This window comes from Zosterops lateralis (genome assembly GCF_965231275.1).
Source record: "Zosterops lateralis genome assembly, chromosome: 3".
Classification (NCBI taxonomy): domain Eukaryota; kingdom Metazoa; phylum Chordata; class Aves; order Passeriformes; family Zosteropidae; genus Zosterops; species Zosterops lateralis.
In genome coordinates this window covers 62,174,692-62,195,644 of record NC_139764.1, presented here as the reverse complement: position 1 = coordinate 62,195,644, position 20,953 = coordinate 62,174,692, and the positions used below count along the sequence as shown (strand labels likewise).

At 36.5% G+C, this 20,953-nt stretch overlaps 1 protein-coding gene across 16 annotated transcripts in view; it reads right to left on the bottom strand.

Moving 5' to 3' along the window:
• The window catches only part of TRDN (triadin), a 231,780-nt gene extending 211,535 nt beyond the window's left edge, over positions 1 to 20,245 (bottom strand). For 15 of the 16 annotated variants that reach the window (XM_083857350.1, XM_083857335.1, XM_083857345.1 and 12 more), the window contains exon 1: positions 20,076 to 20,245. In XM_083857350.1, the coding sequence (XP_083713476.1) occupies positions 20,076 to 20,133 (58 nt within the window). In that variant the 5' untranslated portion in view covers positions 20,134 to 20,245. Of the gene's footprint in view, positions 1 to 12,737; positions 13,193 to 20,075 lie in introns of those variants that run through there. The other variant, XM_083857349.1, reaches the window with a different exon arrangement.
• Between the last annotated feature and the right edge of the window lie 708 nt (positions 20,246 to 20,953).

Sequence of the window (20,953 nt, the reverse complement as noted above, 5' to 3'; positions counted from 1 at the left end):
TTTCAGAAAGAAGTATAGATTAAAAAGAGTTAGAGTGCTGAAAGATTTGCAGATTCATATAGTGGAAATTTTGGCAGATAACTTTTATACAGAGTAAATTCTGATGATACCTTCAGAATCATACAAGCCATGAAAATTGTATTTGTACAAGAGATCCACAGAAAATTAATAGTCTGTATGTTTGGAAGTTCACATTATTCATATCTATTTCCAAAAAATGTGTTCATTAAATTCTGGTTATAAAATCACTGAAGAATAAAATAATTTATTATTTCCTTGTCTTCCCTCTTCATTGCCCTGGCATTTAAGCAAGTTGTAAAGCTAAAACAAAAGTTATGTTTCTTCAACCAAAAGTAAATCAGAAAAGTACTAGATAATAATAAAAGTTAATAAAAGTCTCAAAATACGTGCTTTTTCACATAGAATAGGTACTCTTCTTTTTCAGCTGATGAGACACCACTGCAGTTCTAGTTCTATTCAAAGTGACTGAAAATACGCTCTTCAATCACTGTGAGAACAAAAGGTAACATTTCTATTTTTATTGTGTCAAGAAACCTTGATTCTTTCAATTAAAATAAGGAAAGGCATGAAAGAAGTGGAAAAATTGAAAGCTAACACAGACATTCCTGATTGTGGCTGAAAACAGGTGAATCTTTTCCAAAACCAAACTTAAAGTTTTAGCTAATTTCATGCAGACAACATTCGTTAAAGGCCTAGGCAAGTGCATCTACTTTTTGAAGATATATAATTAAGCTAAGTGAAATTATTCTCTACAAAAACCTTAAAGACAACAAGGATTTTGTTAGTAGTAATAGCAACAAAGGTTATTTCAAAGGCATTGACTGGAAATATTCAGTGAGTTGGCAAATGTATAAGAGTTGACAGTAAGCACCAAAAGTGGAATAAAAATAGGACTAAGATAGGGAAATATTTTAAATGTTATCTTCAAGAATTAGAGTGTAGAGAATGCATTCTGTGAAAGCTGAAAATATTAGCTGAGTTTTCATTCCCACTAACTCAAACCAGTTCAGTCTAGGGGAAGGTGGATCCTACTTGTATATTCCTTAGAGACAACTGAAAAAAAGAAAGTTGTTTTAGTGAGGAAACTACTGAGACAACTATTACATTAAAATATACTTTCAAAAATACATAGAAGTTTCTGAAGTTTACAAGATGCTTCTACAACCTAAAATTTAAGGCCAGGTGCAGCACTTCAGTGAAGTGCATGAAGCATGGAGATTTTGATACCTTCATTTCTCTGTCTGCAGAATACACAGCATATTCTGATTTAGTGTTTCTTAATGTAGCTCATGTTTAATTTATATTAACTTAAATAAAGCACACCCTAAGAGAGAAGGAGCTTTGGTATTTCTTGCATTCAAAGATGAGAAGAACACCATGTACAACCAGGACTTCACAGTCTTTTGTAAACATTCATTTTTTTAGCACACTTTATATGTTTTCTTTGCTTTGATACCTACTCTTGTGCAAAAGAAGAACCGTGTTGGTGTTTTTTGGGTTGGTTGGTTGGTTGGTTGGTTGGTTAGTTGGGTTTTTTTGCAGACTGGAGATTGATTTCCATATTACACAGCAAACTACAAGCTGTCCACTAGGCAACTGAGAAAATGAGTAATCAGGGTGGGAAGAAAATCCAGAGAATCTTAATTTGCAAGCTTTCATTCCACCATTTCTTTCTAATCTTTAGCTCAAGGACCTAATATTAATTATAACTAATCTTTATGTGCTGTGTGCTCACAAGGCCAGGAATTCAGGCTTCTGCAGAATTTTTTTACAGACATTGTACAGGACAAGAGGAAAGGTCCCCCATCCTGATTATTGGCATAAACATAGAAAAACAGGGAGACGTGGAATTGGGTAAAAATTTGATTTCTGGGCTAGAAAACAACACATATTATAAGGTGTTTTTTTGTTCTTAGTTAATAGTTTCACCTGAAGAACAGCTGCTTCCTCCAGTGGGACAAGACCGACACTGGAACTGTTCCAATGCAACCAAAGTACATCTGTTTTCAAAAGAAGATGTAATTCATATCTGCCTACCTGGGCATTTTCAGGGGAAGACGGAGCATCTGGATGTTAAAATTGTATTCACATTTGAGAAATGCCAGGAATATGTAAACAGCTTGATGAAAGAACAGAAGGGAAAGAGGCAGAGTCTTCAGATGCAAGGAATCAATGATTACAACTTCATGATATTTGAAAAAAATATTCTGCATGCACAGCTCTGAGTGTCTCAGTACCACAGAGAGAACAATGGAGAGAGGTAGTTGAAATTTTATATAAAGTTTGTAGTATCTAAGACAAATTTATGTTATGCTGAAAATCTATTTAAGAATATGAAGATTTCTGATATTTGAGAATAAACTCAAAAGGACTGTAACTACAAGAACTAAGAAGTACTCTAGCTGCTCTGGTTGAAGTAACACTGGTTTGAGGCAGCAGAACTAAGATTTAACAGACAGGATGATTAATGGGAGTACAAAAGGTGGGGAAAGTGAGGCATGAAGGTGGTTGGAGAGGTGTGTTCCAGTGGGAAGCACCAGCTCAGCTGCCTGCTTCCTTGCACCTGGGGGCATAGAAACACTGCAGCCATCCAGTACTGGAAGGAGAGGCATCCCACTGCAAATGCTTCTAGCAGGGAGTAGTGAGGAATCTCATAGGTCCTGAAGCCTACAAGATGCCTCCAGGAGAATGAAGAGTTTCTCCTTTGTGTTACCGATGTGAAAACCCCAGTCATCGAGCGGAAAATGTAAAGCATGATATATGTATCAGAACAGCACGAGTAAGCACTAAAAATATTCTCCAGAATTTAATCACAGAATCATTTAGGGTTAAGATGCTTGAGATCATCAAGTTTGAACTTTGACTGATCACCACCTTGCCAACTAGACCAGGGCACTGGTTGCCATGTCTGGTTGTTTCTTGAGCTCCTCCAGGGGTAGACTTTACCACTTCCCTGGGCAGTCCATTCCAATGTATTGTAACCTTTTCCATAAAGAAATTCTCCTGAAGTTCAGCCTGTACGTCCCCTGGTGCAGCTAGAGGCTATGTCCTCTTGTCCTCGCACTTTTGCCTGGAAGAAGAGGCTGAACCTCATCTCACTACTATCTCCTTTCAGGAAGAGAGACATGCAGTCTCCTCAGAGCCTCCTTTTCTCCAGGCAAGGGAGGGTGTTTTTGGACAGTTGTGTAGTTCAATATACACTTTATTAGCACATTGAAGCTTAAAATTATTACCAAACAATGTTTTATTCTGTAAAATAAGGAAATCAAAGAATTTTTAAATTATATTAGGATTCTAGTGAAGAGATTGTTTCCAGCTACATGAACTAAAGTCAGTGGACCGATGTAGCCCTGATGTCAGCACTACCACAGGGGAAAAAATTAGATCCAGAGCCACCTTACAGTTCTGACAACCTCCACAGATGCAGCATTATTTCTGATCTATACTTAGAATGACACACTGAAGAGTGGATAGCAACATTGTTGTAGAAGTTAGCTTTACAACTGACTAACTTTCCTTTTCTGAAACTGCCCTTAGCATTCACAGTGTGAAATGCATTTGCCTATCCTGACTGATGAATGAAACAATGGCAAATATATGCTTAAAAGGAATTTTCTGCTAATTAGTTTTTAAGGCAATATCCTAGTTCTCATCGCTGTTTCTCTGTATATTTAAAATTATATTAATTCATTAACTCTGGCAAAATTGCTGATTCCCCTTCCCAGTGGAGAAGTATCTGCATATGCACCCTTTAATTCACATTTATTTTAATTTTAAATGTATGCTGAAACTTCACCAATATTTGTAGCTAACCTTGCCAAGATTTCCCAAAATTGCATTCTCATATATTTGTAGATTTTCCATATAAATTTCCAAAGTTCCTTTCTTTCCATAGTAACAGTGACCGGGCAAAGTTTCCCTTGTGATTGTTCCTACATGAGCTCTGTATAAAGAAAACAACAACAAATCACTGGACACTTCTGGGTTCAATAAGGACTTTCAGGCAAAATACAGTCAAGTTGTATTACAAAATCTGTGGATATCTCCCTTGTGATAAATGAAAGGAATAGGCGTGGAGCTGTGTCTCTGGGCAGAGGGACATACTGCACTTATTTCTGGAGGGGGAAGGAAGAGAGAAAGTTGGGGGAGTTTTCACTGTTACTCATCTGGAAATTCATCCCTTCATCTGCTCTGCTAACAGCAGAGCATTACATTGTTCAGAACATTTCAGGTGGCTTCTATTTAATCAATACAAAATCACAGTGTTAGAACAAGAGATGTATTTTAGGATAAATGTATCTCACATGGATTAATTCTGTTTTAGCATCTGATAATGGGACTACTCTTGCTGGGAAAAATATGCTTGCATTTTGTTTTAAGTTGACATGCCTCTTATTACTAAAGTAAAAATTTTATCAAATATATTTATAGATTGAAAAAAAAAAAAAAGGTTTCTGTGCACTTCCATTCTTGAATCAGCAGAAAACCTTGCATTCTCAGAATTCGCTTTCTACTGCAAAATAACATCTTAATCGACTTAACAGGTTACAAAATAAATTTAGAGTAGAATAGTAGTGCGTCTTCTCCAGCTCACAGAATGCAGTCATTAGCTGTCCCAAACAGACAGGGTTCACTTTCTCTTCCACAGATCTTTTGCTATAATCCTACTATATAACCCTCCTGGTAAAAAAAACCCAACCAAACAAAAAACCCCAAAATACCAGATCAACAGTAAATATTTAAAAGGGTGAGCCTAACTTTGGATGCCTCCCCGTAAAATGCTCTCATTTTTTATTCCTATCTTGATTAGTGATGCAAAACTTCTAGGAAAAAGAGAGTTTAAATGTTTTTCTTAGAAAATGCCATTGAAATTATACTAAATTTATGTTGCAGTTACAGTTTAAATATTGTGATTCCAAACTATTCAATGTATATAACCTGAACTGTACCATATACATGGGTTATGACCTCTTTGGGGTGTTAAGGCATATCCTATACCAGATGTGTTCATGCACTAATACAGCTGACTTCAATAAGAGTTGCATGGATGGACCTGAAGTCAAAATTAAGGTCCTACTTGCTACAGGAGGAAAAGGTAAATGCAAAATGAGGACCTTAACATTTGAAAAGGTGTTAAATTAGGCCTCTAAAAACAGTAAAATAGTTACCAGAAAACTATATTTATGGTAATTGTGCCAATTGTGAATAGCCTCTCAGCAAAGACTGAAACAAGATTTAGCCTTCCTGACACACATAGAGAACCACAACTTAAATCTACATAATGGAATATAGGAAAAGATTGAGTTCATTTACATACCAAAGGAGGCTACAAAGGCTTAGATTCATTGTGCCTTTGACAACTTGACTCCAGGCAAAGGTACAGAGATACTTTTGAAGTTGTGAGAACATAAGAAGGTACGGGGAGTAGCAGGTCTTTACTTATTACATATTTGTAAAGGATTTTTAAAACTATCTTTGAAGATAGAAAGAGGAGACTTCTCCAGTGAGAAAGTTTTTCTGTGCCTGGCATTTAATATTTCCTTTCGTATGGTAAATGCCTTTGCATGGGACCAAGCAGAACTTCTAGACCAGATACAAGATCAGACATACTGTGCTCCCAGATTTATTCTAAAAGAAGGTCAATTCTGCCCCTGGACTCAAGTGAGGCTTATTCAAGACTTAAAGCCACAGCTTTTTCATGATTCATAAGGATAAAGCTCAGCACTGATTATGATTTTGAGCAACTGAACTTATTTGAATGAAAGTGTAACGTAGGTAAGTTTTAGCATATGGACCATTTGGGATATATAAAAAAAATAAAATTAAAAAAATCAGTACCTTCTATGGTTTTCTTTCTGCTTAGCCTCCTCTACATTGCATGACCTGTTTTGTTAGCTCATCTCTTCTACTTAAAATATGATGAGCCTAAAGAGCAATGTAGCTGCTTCCAGTGTGCTTTATCATGTTCTTCTCATTATGTTCTGCATTTAGAGGAAGGGGACAAAAAAGTATTGGAGTCTGTGAAGAAAAGGACAGAACATGGGACAGAACAGGGTCTGTCAGCAGTGTCATCTGGTATCTCTGCTACCTATTGGGGTCACTATCACTTCCATTAGTCAAAGATTTGGTAGACATGTAGTTACTTCACAGGTCCCAGAATAGACTTTTTTACATAAATCAACTGTGCTGTATGCACATATTAGGAAAAAACCCAGAAGCTAAATCTTGCTGGTCCCTTTTGACCACATGCAGCTTAAACACACTCCCACTCAGGAATCTAAAGTCTGAATGGTCTGTTCCAATGCACTAAAGCAAGACATGCTTTATAAAGGTACAGGAATATGACTAAATATTAAATGTTAAAAAAATTATTTAAAGTTGACAAGAGAACATGGCAGTGGGATCATATGGATAATAAGCACAGTTGGTTGTCCATCACTTTAAGTGAAGTGTTTAGATACAGTGACTTGATATCCTACTTATCTTGCTTATCTACTTCATGTACTGTATTACCAGTCTGATCTGCCAATATAAAGCAGCAAGGATATGAAGCCTGCCAGTCTCTGCAAGTTCTCTTTGACCACACCTTTGGTTTGATTTTAAATCAGTGAAAAACTGTGTTCCTCTTTAACACCTCTCTGAAGTTATTTCAATATTACTGCTCAACAATGCTCCTTTTTAAGACCCACTAAAATGGGGCTGCAGTGGGGGGATATAGGCAAGCAATATAATTGTTGATTCTTTTTGGATCACAAACTAAAGTTTTCAATAAATGTAATTTTTAAAAAATGACCTTTAAAATTGAAAGCAAATTAAATAAAACACTGTGCTAAGGACCACACTTTCACAATACTGCAATTTTATTTTACTATTTGTAGAAATCATGTTTATTAAAAAAAAAAAAAGAAAAAAGCTATGATTATTCCATTACAGTTTTCAAAAGAGTAAAAGACATCACTAAATTGTTGGAAATCACTGGCTGAGCAGATGAAGTCAAATTAAGGCAGTCTTCAGAGTATAGCCTGTTTGCAAATGCAAAGAATGTGTTCCTTATTTCAATTTATTTCACTATTTGAACTCAATTATTATCTTATTTATATCAAGGACTAATAAGGATTTTTTAAAAAAAAAAAAAAAAGTAGGAAACATTTTTTCTTTCCCTAATCTTTAAATAAACATTATGTGAAAGAAAATGAGCTCTATCTGTTATATATTCTTGTAGGATGCAGTGGCCAGGACCTAAATTAGAAATAGCATTATATTTGTTTAATAAATCACTTAACTTATCAAAAAAACCCTTATATTTAAAATTGACTTTTTCTACTTTAACAGTATGCAAATGTACACATATAAACAATTTTAAATTCTGGTTTTGTACCATTTTAATTGAATTCTAATTTCCACCGTAATGAAGCTTGACAGAATCCACAAGTAAAAATGAAAGCATTATCTAGCAAAAGAGAAATGCTTCATTTGCCATTCTCCAGCATTAAAAAACCCCACAAACATGAAAAAACTAGGAATCAGGATAAATTACTCTCAAAATACAGAATTATTTTATTAGACAGATATTTAGGTTCTCTTTCTCTCTAAAAGGCACAAATTTAGTGAGAAAGGCTGTATTCAGTTGCCATATTAGTCTCTTTTGGGAAAAAGAATGATACATGACGTATGTAAAAAACTTGAAAATTGCTATTTTGAAATCCAGGTTTCTTTTTTGTTGATTTAAATCATGATTAAAATCAACAATCAAAAAAACATTTTCAATCATTTTGATTTAAAACAATTCACCCTCACTACTGTAATATGGTTTAAGCTGCTAAAATGAGTAGTTTCCACTGGTTCAATCTTTTTGATCAGAGAAGAAACCAGTGACTGTCAGCATCGGAAAGAATATTTTATTTCTGTAAATGGATGACCTGCTTCAGATAGGATAACTCTTGTTTGTTTCTTTCTCTTCAGTGTGTCCTGAACTAAGGCCAGACCTGTGTTATGTACTGTTTTAAAGTAAAACAGTTTAAAAGTAAACAGTAAAACAGTTTTAAAGTTTCTGCTTTCCAGAACCAAGCAGAAGGAACAGAATGAATCTACCTCTTACACAGTATTTATATTGTAAGCAGTGGGTAAAAGTACTCAAAATATTTCTAGACTAGAATTTTTTTCAAGGTTTAGATCTTTGAAACTGTAGATTGGGTTTTCTGAGAATGTAAATAGTTGCACAGATTTCATTTTTAACTCAGTGGCAACTGATCTTCCCAATAACTTGAAAACACTAGTAGGATTTTAAAAACATTTCTCATTATAAAGGTAACATTAAAACATGCTCCAAATACTTAAGATCACAAGGTTCTTAAAAAAAAATTAATAAATAAATAAATAAATAAATAAATGAAAAAGTGAATAGACGTTTGGATCTACAGTCCAGCTGTTTGCCCACAATTAAACAGGAGCTGACTGTACACACACACTTTTAGCCTGTCATGTACTAACACGACGCATTAGCTTGGCCCTCTGGTTTATGGGTTTTCAGTCTTCCTGCTGTCCAGAGCTAAGCTCCTGACTCTAAGGGGCTGCCTAAGGTAAGGAATTATATGTAAGTGTTCCCTTGTACCAACTGAAGGTGCATAAACACTGTATCAGTTTTGAGCGGTGTTGTCCACAAATTCTTAAACCTAAAAGCCAAGCTGATCAGTTTGGCCTCATGCTTACCTTGACGGGCTATGAGAAAACACCAAGGCTGAAGCCAAACTAACCAACATGGTTGTACAGGCCCACAGACACAGGGGAATATAATTTTAAAGTAATTTCAGTAATAATTTGGAGCTTTTGTTCCCCACAAAGACATTTTTACAGGCAGACCTGAGTTTTCTGACTTTTTTGTCACTTTGTGTAATTAAGCTGTTGATTTTACCTGGTTGTTCTGAAAATGAACAGACAGCTTCCTTAAAAAAAAAAATCATAGCTAAAATTGTTGTATTTTCCTTACCCTGCTGTAATATGTATATTATCTTCTTCCTCATCAACATTGAAAGGCAGAAAAAAGAAGACACCTTCTAATTTCGAAAATTTTCTGGATGCAAATAGATTCTATAGAAAGATCCTAGCTCCAAGCATAAACAGCAGTCTAACTGAAGGGTAGGAAACCTCTTATGCCTTTAGCCATCAAAATGAATAATCCAATCCAATTTATTCATCTAGGCCCCTGTTGCAGTCAGCACAACTGGCACCTCTAGCAGCAACTCATGAATTACCATGAGAAGTAGCTATCTGCCTCCTGCCTCTAGTGTACCTTCATTAAACATTTTGCCAATTGAATAACTCTGTTAGCTTCTGACCATCACACTTGTGAAATAATTGGGATTTTACCCTCTGGCTCTTGTGTGTTATTTCTCATTTCTTGTCTGTTAATCTCCCAGCATACACATCTTTTTGCCTTTTGAAATGGTTTGCATCTTAAAACTTTTCATAGTTATCCAATAGCCTGAGAAAAGGGCTGAAATGCAGAAGCTAATTTTGATCTTGTCACTGACAAGCTGTGTGTAGCCTTGGGGCTAGCCTGTCTCTTGCAGCCTGCTCCCAGACAGGGGAAATATGTAGTTGCACAGCTCTCAGCAGCAAAATAAGGACCAAACTGTGACTCATTGTCACATTTCTATTTGACTCCTGCTTCTCTCTTGCTCCACTGGGGAAATAAGTTGTGGCAGACAAACAGCTGGCAGAGAAGCCTTGTCTTTCTCCTCTCCTCACCTCCCTGGATTAGATCTGTGCACAGTCTCCAGAGCATTGCAGCAGGAAGAGCTGAGTCTCTGCTCATTCTTCCCAGCATGAGAGGATAAAATGTCAGGGGGTGTCCAAAAACCTTGCACTGTGACCTGCAGAGAGATTGGACTAGAAAGGACAGGCTACAGGGCTGGTGCTGGAGCTGTTGTGCACATGCAGATTAAGCTGTACATTGGCAGAAGCCATTTCTCAGAGGTGTCAGCCGTTTTCTGTTCGTATTCCAGTGGTGGCAGCTCCAACTACATCTGCCACTGAGTTCACTCCAATCCGTTTGTTCACAGATACAGAGGAGTAGCCTAGTTAGAGACCCATGGCTTTTTAGAGAGTTTTATGTGGACCACAGTAAATATCCTGACTGCTACAAGAATACTCAGTAACTGCTTAAATGTAATAATAGCATAAGCAATAATTAGTACTCATTGCAATAATATGAATAATACTAATATTAATATTAGATCCTGAGAGTGTAGCAAAGACAGAGTACTTAGTACTGAATCTCTGTACTTTTTAAAATACAATTTTAAGGACTTCCACTTTTTAATAGTACATTTCTGTGATTGCAATGATATGTAATATGAGAATGCTGAAGATAATCCTTTGGAATCTTCTCCTTAATACTTGACAGCTAGAGACATAGCTCCTGCCAACTTTCTAAGGACATTTATAAATTGCTGTCTTCAGGGATCTCATTTTGTCTTTCACAGTGTATATTTCACTAACCAACAATTTGTAGCTGTGTAAAAGTATAGGTAGCATATGTGGGATTTTGTGCAAGTAGAGAGTGTAGGCAAATTGCTTACTGACTATATATTTTAGTAACTTAATCTCATTGTCATTATCATGCTGCTGACCTGAAAGACCTCCCCATTGCCCCGTTCATCTCTGAATCAATAGTTGTCCTGACACAGACTGTTAGAAAGAAAACCCTGATGCGCCAGCCCACCCTGCCAGTTCTGGGCCATCCCCCTAAAGCAGGAGCCACACTGTCTGTGGCAGTGCCTGCATGGCTGTTGTGCCCCGCTCTCTGATGTGTCAGCATGGCACCCCAAAAGGCAAGGAGCCCGAGAGTCTGCCTCTGTGACTGACAGTGGAAAAAAAGAGTTATAAATACCTATTGCGACCAGCAAGTGGTTTAGTCCTGGCAAAGTCATGAAGAGCCCAGCAAATCATGGGTATGGAAAACAAAATAAATTGTGTGAAGTAACAGGTAGTTGCATAGTTTTTGTTTATTCAAACTATTTATTGCCGATTTTTTTATCTAAACTTTCAGACTGGGAGTGCCAGTACTACACCCAGAGGAAAACATATTGCAATGAAATATTTACTTCAGGCTGAATTCTTACTTTTTTGCCATAAATAAAATTTCCATCTTGTGGATATAGTGTTTAAAAATCAGTCAATCACTACAAGTGCATTCCAAGTACATGAAACCAAAATAAAACTAAGCCAAACATAACTAAACTAAACTAATTATATAGTTTATTTCCCTGTCACATGGAAGATCAGCTTACTGGGGAGCTGATGTCCCTTATCATCTAAGTCTATGCTTTATACAAAAAGCCCCACAGAAGACACACACTGTTACAGCTGTAAAAACACTCCTGTAAAAACACTATACAAACAAAATAAAAATAAAAAAAAACAGTCTCTATTTTGTTTCATTCTATGGTCTATTGTTTCATTCTAGAGTCCTTAATTTTCTTTCTTTTATAAGCTAAATGACTGAAAAGTCAAACTGGTTGGAAAGTCTTATATTTTTTGCCATTAAGTTTGAACCAAAAGTCTCGACAATTTATTTATTTCACAGATTTGCCTCATAATAGCTAGAAAATGGCCAATGGTTCCAACAAACCTAGTTAAGAATATCCGAATAAACCAGTGTTAGTATTTGGGTTAGGGCTGTCAGGTTGAGCCACCTGTTTTGCCAGTATTTGCCAGAAGTAAATTATAGATCCGTCCAACTGCTGATTTAAAAATCACATTTTCTCCTTATATCTTTCATGCACTGAAACACCACATAGCCTTGAGAAGCAGAATAAAATAATGCTCAGAAGATTGTTTAAAAGTGCCTTTTTTTTTCTTGTATTTTTTGTCATTATTAAATTGTTGTCATTATTAAATTCGGACAAACAGTGGGGAAAAAAAGTTGGAGTGAAATTCAACTAAAAATATTCAATATTAGAGAGTGTTGCATTTTAAATATATCCCCCCTCTGACTTCAGCTGATAAAATATTGTTATGCATCTAAAATGCTATTTAAATATGAATGGTCAGGAAATATTGAAGTACATGGAACATGCATATTTTAGAATATGTATTTATTGGTAAATACAATTGCTTTTCATTTTGGCAGGCTGACACCTGCCATATTTATTTCAGCACAATTTTCATTGACTCTCTTAGAAGTCTACCTAAATAAGGGTAGCAGAGGGTTTTTTCACCTTTTACCCTTCAGTAACTTCATGTACAGTTCACAAATACTCTGTGCTCCCTATGGAAAAACCAGGGCCAACAAATAAAGCTATTCTGACTCTGGTAAATCTCTGATTTTAAAGGACTACCAAAGCATTTTCTGAGCAAAGGCTTGAGAATACAACACCCTGAACTTCGGACATTCCCTGTTTGTATCACTCTAATGGAGCCGCCTAAATAATGGTATTCTGCAAATGAAACTAAAGTTATTTTTAGAGGTGCACAGAGAATTTGCTTCAGTACCTGGTAAAAACTCAGGCTACAGGAGTGAAAAAAGTAAAAAGAAAAAAACTCCCCAAAACAGGAAAGAAAAATAAAAAGAAATCCAGAAAACAAAATTAAATTATCCTGGAGTGAAAACACTACTTGCAAAGAACAACAAATCATTTTGACACGCCAGTTCAATTATACTATTAAAACACATATCATTTTTTGTTAATTATATTTGAAAATAGTTACTGTACCTTCTGCTGTTATCTCAGCCATGATGATGGTAAGAGATACTCTGTTTAAAAGGTCAAGATTTACTGTGGCAGCTTAGATAGTACTTCTGGGTTTCTGACTCTCACAGGAGTTGCAGAATGAGAAGGAGGGAGGTCCTCTGCTTTTTCTAATTGTGTTCCTTCTTCTTTTATGCTCCCTGAAATGTCTGTTTCTTCTGCAGAATCCTGGCCTCCCAGAACAACCCAAGGCCTTCCAGAGGCAACACTTAAAGCTCAGTCTAAAATATCAGCTTCTAACAAAAATAGCCATGCCTCAGAGTGAACCTTCAGCACGTTTTTGTAATATGCCCAGAACCACGCACACCACAAATAAAATGTGAAAACCACAGCTCTAAACAGGATAGGAATGCATGGAGAGGCAACAAAAATCAAAACAACTGGGAAAGAGCTGTTCAACTGCTCCTACAGCCTTGCTAGCATAATTGCAGTTCTTTGAGGAGTATGTCAGGAAACATGAAATATAGAGTTCAAAGTAACCTTATCCATCCCAGTACAACTTTATTCTTAGCACACTCAGTGCTTAGCACATTCTTCCTGGCCTTATATGGCTTGGGGAGGGTCCTATGGAGCTCACCACTGACTAAGGGGGAGGGTAAATTTAGGTGATTTTCTTCACTTCGACTCTTAGCTGCAGTTCAGAACCAATTAAGACACCAATTTAAACCAATGAAATTGGTCTGGATTTTTTGGGGGGTTCTTTTCTGGTTTGCTGCAATTATTACACATATCTGTGAAGTTCTAAATATTATCTATCTAAGTATTACAGAACACTCTTAAAAATTAAAATGACAATATTTTATATAGTCTAAATATATGAAGGAAAATAAGCAAAAAAATTAAGTAGATCAGATTTGGTTTTCTGTGTCTGATTCATGGAAATACTTAAGTAGCTCAAAAAAGCTGTGATTTTTAAAAAGACTTTGTAAAACTGAAAAGAAGCGGATTCTTAAAAGCATTTAGAGAAGGTAAAATATTAACAATTTAAATAAGAATAATTATTTTAAAACCTGAGCAACCTTTTCATTGCACTGCTTGCAATTTCACTGCTGTAGAACGATGTATGTGGTCAAGAGCTTGAAAATTAAATTGGCAAAAGTGTCCTCAAGCCAGCATACCTCTACCTAAATGTCATCGTCACATGAAATCAGAAACCATCTTAAATAGCTCCTGCTAGTGAACCTATAGTCACCTTGTCTCTGCTACAGGAGTTGGCATTTACACTTCTCATCTTCCCCCAGGAGATGTAAGCACCTGGCTCTGTGGCAAAGTGTAGGGAAAGGAATCTATTTATCCAATGCACAAGATTCAGGAAAAAAGGTTCATTGAACAGCAAAATCACCACCAGGTTTTTTCTCTTCCCTCTACTCTTAACATACTTCAAATCTGCCACATCTGAAAATCGTAGCTTTTTCTAGCCAAAGTTTGCAATCAGTGCTTGAGCCTCTTCCTTCTTTAGCTCTTCTGACCAAATGTTTCACACTGGCAAGTTTTGATTACTTGGTGCTAAGTACTCAGTACTTTTCTGCTCATCCTTCTAACCCTATGTTTGCTCCTTTAGCCTGTTCTTCAGTAGATCCTCCTCACTAAGGCTGATAAAGAGATTTTAGATAAAACCTTATTTCTTCAAAAATGCTTTTTTCATGAATACCAAAATGGTCCGAGTCACATTCACATATCAACAAAACAGCTGCCCATAAAAGGTCAGTGGTTAGTGAAGGATGATAGAAGGTGTGATACTAAGGCAAATCCCTTGTTCTTCTTAATTATTTCTCTTCTCATGAAATAGTTCCATTTTACATGAACAGTTAAATATTTGAGGTCACCCATGTTTTGACAGCTTTACTACTTTCTTGAGATGTGAGACAGATCATCTGAATACGCAAAGCACAGAGCTAATCCTGAGAAATCCTGAGAAGTCAGTATTTTTTCACTTGTATTCCTATTTAAATTGAATAATATAGTAAAGTCTTAGTTTGGGAATGTGGGGAGAGGATAAATGGAGAAAAATCCATATCTGAATTTTGTTCTATGTAGCAAGATCCTGAGATTATCTATATATACATATACATAATCTACACCCAGACATGGGTATTTGTATAACTAACTGTATGTTCGTGATTCTCTATCCCTCACCACCTTACACTTCAGCTCCTACCCCCTGCCCTCCTTCCTCCATGTCTTACTCCCTTGTTTACTATTTATGCTTACTCTCAGTCATGGGCTGTTATTCTGAAACCAAAATACAAGAGCAGAAGAAGTGAGAGAATCGAAATTGAAACCAATTTTCCACAACATCAGCCCAGTGGCCATAAAGAGAAGTGGCTGGTACCCTCTGCATCCCCTGCATGCCCAAAATATTCATCCTGGGAAGCAGGCTAACAATGTCATATGCACCAATATCTTACATATACTAGTGCAGCTTTAGGCAACTGTATTGGAAGTTACACAGTTGCTGCCTTTTAGGAGGAAAAAGTCAAGGGATCTGAGTGTCATATTTACAAGAGATAATCACAGCCTTGGTCAGAATACACAGAACTAAAATAAAACCAGTTGTGTGTATGTGCATACATGTTCAATCTGAAAAACAAACATCGCCATCTGGAATTTATAAAGAATGTAATATTTATTCTTTAGAAGTCTAAGGAATGGAAAATCTGAAAATTTTTTTAGAGCAAGTTAGGAGTTTTTTCAAAATCTGAAGTTTAGCTCCTGACTCAGTTTAGGAGTTCCTTTTAAACTAATCTGTGAAACTCACAGTATGCAGAAAGTGCAAAATTTATGCAAATCTTCATGCAACAAAGTAAACATATTTTCTTGGCCTAGTTTGCATGTTGAAAATTGCATTTTAGTGGGAACTTTTTCTGTCTGACCTGACCAGGAATATTCTTTCATAAGTTGTCCTTTCTCTTTCCTTGCTCCTCAAACAGCAAGGAAACTGAAAAATCTAAAATCACTTTAGTTCTTGCAATTGATATCTAAACATGGACACACACATAAGTTTTTCATAATTTCTTCTGGTTATGCCTTGGGCACAGTGAGAAAATGCTCTTGCCTCAAGTTAGCAATAGATACTCCCCTCCTCCTCACAGAGGTTACATGGTAAATGAACTGTCCTGGGATCAGTTCTCACATTCAGTGGTGGGAAGGGTTGGAGGGAAGTGTAGAAACAGCTACACTCTCACACAATTCCTCAGATACATAAGTCTGTGTTAGAAAATAAAATGGCAGTTCTCTTTGCTCTAGAGTTCCCTGGATAGGGAAAAAAGCAACAATATTAGGAAGAGGGGGGAAGGATGTACTATATGCTGCAACTAATGTCTGCATGTAAGCACTTGCCTCAATCTTGGATAATGCATATTTTACCTAGAAACCTGAGAAAACAAATTAAAACAATTATTTGAGGATTTTTTTTGAGAGAAAATGTCAGAGGTTTACTGTTTGTCAGATTCTAATGCAAACTCCTGCCTACTGGTGAAAAGTTTGGTTGTTCATATAATCAAAGTAGGAATATACAAACACTTCATGAGCTCATTTCTGGGCTGTCTCGATGATATTATTAAAAAGGGAATTGGGAGAGACAACAGTTCACATGAAATTATGAGGTAATGAGAGGAAAGACTTTGGTACTGATATAAGGAAGTATTGGAGGAATTGAGTATACCTGTCATTCAAGAAAATGCAGGACAAATTTGAGTTGTCTGTTAACACATTACTGATGAATTCTCAGAGTTCAGTCCTACTGAGAATCAAACCCTTCATAAGAAAAGACTTTTTCATCCCAGGGCATGCTCAGCAGCACAGCTGTGTCAAGGAAAGGAAACTTAACTTTAACTCTCATACAACAAATTATGTCCCCTGGATCAGATGGGAGTATGTTTTTATCAGAAACACCCAACAATAAGAATTAAATATAGGATGAATGTATAATGCCAAGGAGAGGGTGAATGGTAATCTAGTGGGTAACAAAGACATGTGCAGAAGTAAATATAAGATTAGAGTGATGTCTGCCAACTGAGCTTTGTGCAGGTGAAGCTGGTTTCCTCTGAAACAAACTTTTACATTTTATGCTTTATTTTTGTTTAGCAATACCATTACTTCTAGATGAGATTTTCATTCAGCCCCACTAGTAATACTGTGTTCTCCAGTATGAATAGGAACACACATTCTGGTGCCTTGGGTGTCCTCATCAGTCAAACATGTACCTGAGACTTTCTATAGACCATTAGACAATGCTCAAGTAATTTTTTCCATTTGTGATTGATATTTCATAATGAATGGTTGCAAGATTTTTGAAATCAACATGACCCAAATGTAGATGCATTCTGGATATTCTGAAGCACACCCAAAATTCAAAACAAAGCAAGACCTTGGTATCACATCTGATCTAGGTTAAATCATGGCATATATATATTTGTCTCATAAATCAATTTGAACCATTTTTCAGAGAATTACATAAATAGTACGTTTAAACAGGTTTTTATTTAACATGTAAGAGACAGTAGATTGAACTCCACAGTAAATCTGTCGTACATTTAATGTAAACTACTGACAGACAGACAAGGAGCTCTGTTCTGCAGGCTGACTGGCCTGAATGCAAATTAGCCTCTGCCTGGGGACAGCTGACGGGCACACTGGAGTCATATCACCTTGGCACTCTGAGCTCATTAAAGGACTCTTCCAAAGCTATGTGATAGAAACAAAGCAGGTACAAAAGAAAATATCTACAATACTGACTATTCTGTTTTACTATGGACAATATCTCCCTATAAGTCACTGTACTGCAAAACTGCTGAAGTAGCCCCAGTCAGGGTGTATAAAAAATGAACATTTTCTAACATCCAAGAAGACCAGTTCATTATAAAACTACTTCCAGGAAACAAGAACATCCTTGCAGGCTGGCCAGTCTATGGCAGGAAATCAGACTGAAGCAGCCCCCTAGCTTAGGAGATTTGGGTGTTTTCAGTGTTCTCCTCTTTAACTATAAAAAATATTGCTATAAGCTTTGTTCATTGCAGCATGTTGAGGTAGACTGCATTTAGATGACCTGTAGCAGCTCCATGTAACACACTTTTCCTTTTCCTTTGATTACTCTGTCCTTGCTATTCTTAATGAGTATTGTTTTATTAGCACCTATGTGGCTTTACTTTCACATCTAGAAGATTACTCAGAAGCTGTTTCACAGACAAGTTCTATGACACTGAAAAAGCTGACCCTTTTTAAGAAACAATGACATAAAGTACATTATAATTGTCCTTTTTTTCAGCACAATCTGTATCCAAGCTTGACCATAGACAGAACATAGAAAGTTGCCAAACAATTATTAGAGATGGGGATTGGCTCTGACACAACATGAGTTACCCTTGTCAAATACTGATTGAGAATTGTTCAAATATATCAAAGTATCTGGTGTCGGGTCAAAAACATCTTTGCAAAGCAAGGTGACTTCAGTTCCCCTGACTTTCCTTGAGAACAGGAATTTTCTGAAAAAATTCACTGACTATAAAAAAGAAAAAGATTTGAAACCAAGCTTCTAATGCCGAAAGAACAAGACTCAAAAATATATCACACAGACATATCTAGAAAAAAAGCAAAATTGTTCCTGAACTTTGAATTTCAAACCCATCTGCAAATTTCCAGTAATATATTTAAAATTTCACGTCTTAGCCTTATGAAAAGTTTCAATAGAAATCTGCTTTTATTGTTTTGTGGGTTTTTTTTCCAGATATGGCCATAGTAAAGCATGTGGCCAAAAACAGATGGAAAGACAATTTTGAACAAAAGTCTGATGTGAAAAGACAAAGACAAATAAATGTTTTCATGCCAAGTACTTGGGGAAAAAAATAAAGAGTAAAACTAAGTATCAAGTATCTTCAGTAATGCGAACCCTTTTTGGGGTGCTTTAAACTATCTGCTCAGGCTGACCTTCACAACCAAGGGGAAATCTCATCTTCCTTTCCATTTAATAGATTATTATTCTGCTCGATATGGTACATTATGTATCCCATGTTCTTAGACACTCAGGACCCCCTCTAGTCACATTGCCAAAGTATTTGCCTTGTAAATAAACCCAATCAAAGTGTCAGGAGATTCATCTGAATTTTGGCACTTTCATATTTTTCTGAGAGCAGACACTCAGTATCTAGGTACAATGAATTAAAAGCCATTTTCAAACACTTTTTGTCCTGGACATCTCTGTGTGTGATACAGCTGCAGCTCTAAGAGTGGTTTTGCCCAGAGTTTGTGTCTCCTGTGTTTTGTGTTTGGGTTTTTTTTGAACTTCAGATTTTTCTGCTATTCCCAGGTCCCTGTTTGCCCTGGGACATCAGGACCCGCTTGGGTTATGCATTTCCAGAGATACGATAGATATCAACTCCTGACAGTGGATAAATCATTTTCTAATGAAATACAAAAGCCTGCAGATGAATTAACTCTTTATGTGCCACAGTCAGTTATCAGTACACAAATGTATGACACAAAAAGGTGAAGAAAACAATCAAATCTATTATTTGTCAAATACACTGACAGACACAGAGCATAGGAGAAAAATGTAAAGCAGACAAAGTATTTCGGCAATTTTCATCTCTAAGAAAGTAATTACATGAAAGAAACCAGATTAATAAAAAAAGGTTTTTTCTGCAACAGCTATAATTTTTCTTTGTGTTTCCTCTTTCTTCCAACTCTAGCTTTGATCTGTCCAAGACTGTGACTACATTCTAGTCACAGTCTTGGGCAGATCAAAGCTAGAATTGAAGCTGAAGAACTCACTTTATCATAATTATTACTATTATTATCACAATTTAAAAAGAAAATCAAATCTCTGAGCTTTTTCATTAGGCAATTTAGCTTCTTTACAGAGTAGAAGTGGAAGACATGAATTAATAAGTTCAACCTTGTCAGTGATGACAGCTATGACTGCACTGAAAAAAATATGCCAAAAAATTAAAGGATGTTTTAAAAGGAAAAATAATTTTGAGCATTGATGTCTTTACAACTCATCATAGCACATATATATTAATTTTACTTCAATAATACATCACCATTTGTATTATAAATCAATTTAGATTCCTGTCCAAGCTCCAACATACATCCATAGTCAACTTCTTAATCCAAATTGTAAAGAATATTTGTCTGCAAAGCATTAACTGAAAAGAATGGCTAGGTCTTTCTTTCTCCTGTCCAGTCACCCTGAAAGAGCAGAACACAAACAGACCAAACGTAAAGGACTACAATGATCCTTAAGGGACAGTGCTACCATTCCCTTTTCCAAATTCCCAGATTAAAAGAAAACAAAAGCATTACCCCAAAGCAGAAGATCCTCAGCTGCGTGGCCAGAGCTCCGAAGGCAAGACAAGGGCATCGGGGACTTTGGGCAGCTCCTGGATGCATTCCCAGGGCCTGAGGGAAGCGTGCGGGGCTGGTACAAGAGGCACAAAGTGCAGCTGCCAAGGAGCTGTTGGCAGGTGCTCCCTGTGGGGTGAAGGGGCCCCGCTGCCAGAGCCGGCCCGGCAGCACGTCGGGCTCTTGTGCAAGTGTAAAACAATCCAGGCTGGGACGCAAACGTTTTCTGGAGGATCTGGCCTCCAGCTAAAGGGCTTGTGCTTGAGATCATTTTGTGGGTCTTGGAAGTCATTATAACTATACTTGTGGTTTTTAAATACACAGGTAGTGAGCATTTGACTAAAAAGTCCTATTTTATATACTTTGTACCATAAAGATTTTTCTCTCTGGTCACTCCTGCTTCTTCCACTTTCCTCAGCTACCTGGAAAGTTCAGGGGTTTGCTCAAATTCATATCAGGAGAAAGGTTTTGTGAAGAAAATGTAGCCTGAATATTTGGATTCTGCTTCACCTAAGAATGTTGCCTTATGACGAACAAGGAAAAAACATGTTTCTTGTTACAGTGGTACAGACAATTGAGAAAGGGGGGTTGGTTTTGTTGTATTGTGGTTTTGTGCATTTTTTTCCTTAAAAGAGGAAGAGTAGCTAGGCTTATAGTCAGTCTCTGAGGAAGGCAGATATAACAATACTTCTATTTTCCACATTTTCAGAGTAACAACAAAAAAATGTTATCTGTTCCACAAATAAGAACCAGAGCATGACAACTGAGTGAGGCAAATGTTTGGTTCAGCTGCAGATATAGAAAAGGCCACACAACATCAGATACACAAACACAGAACT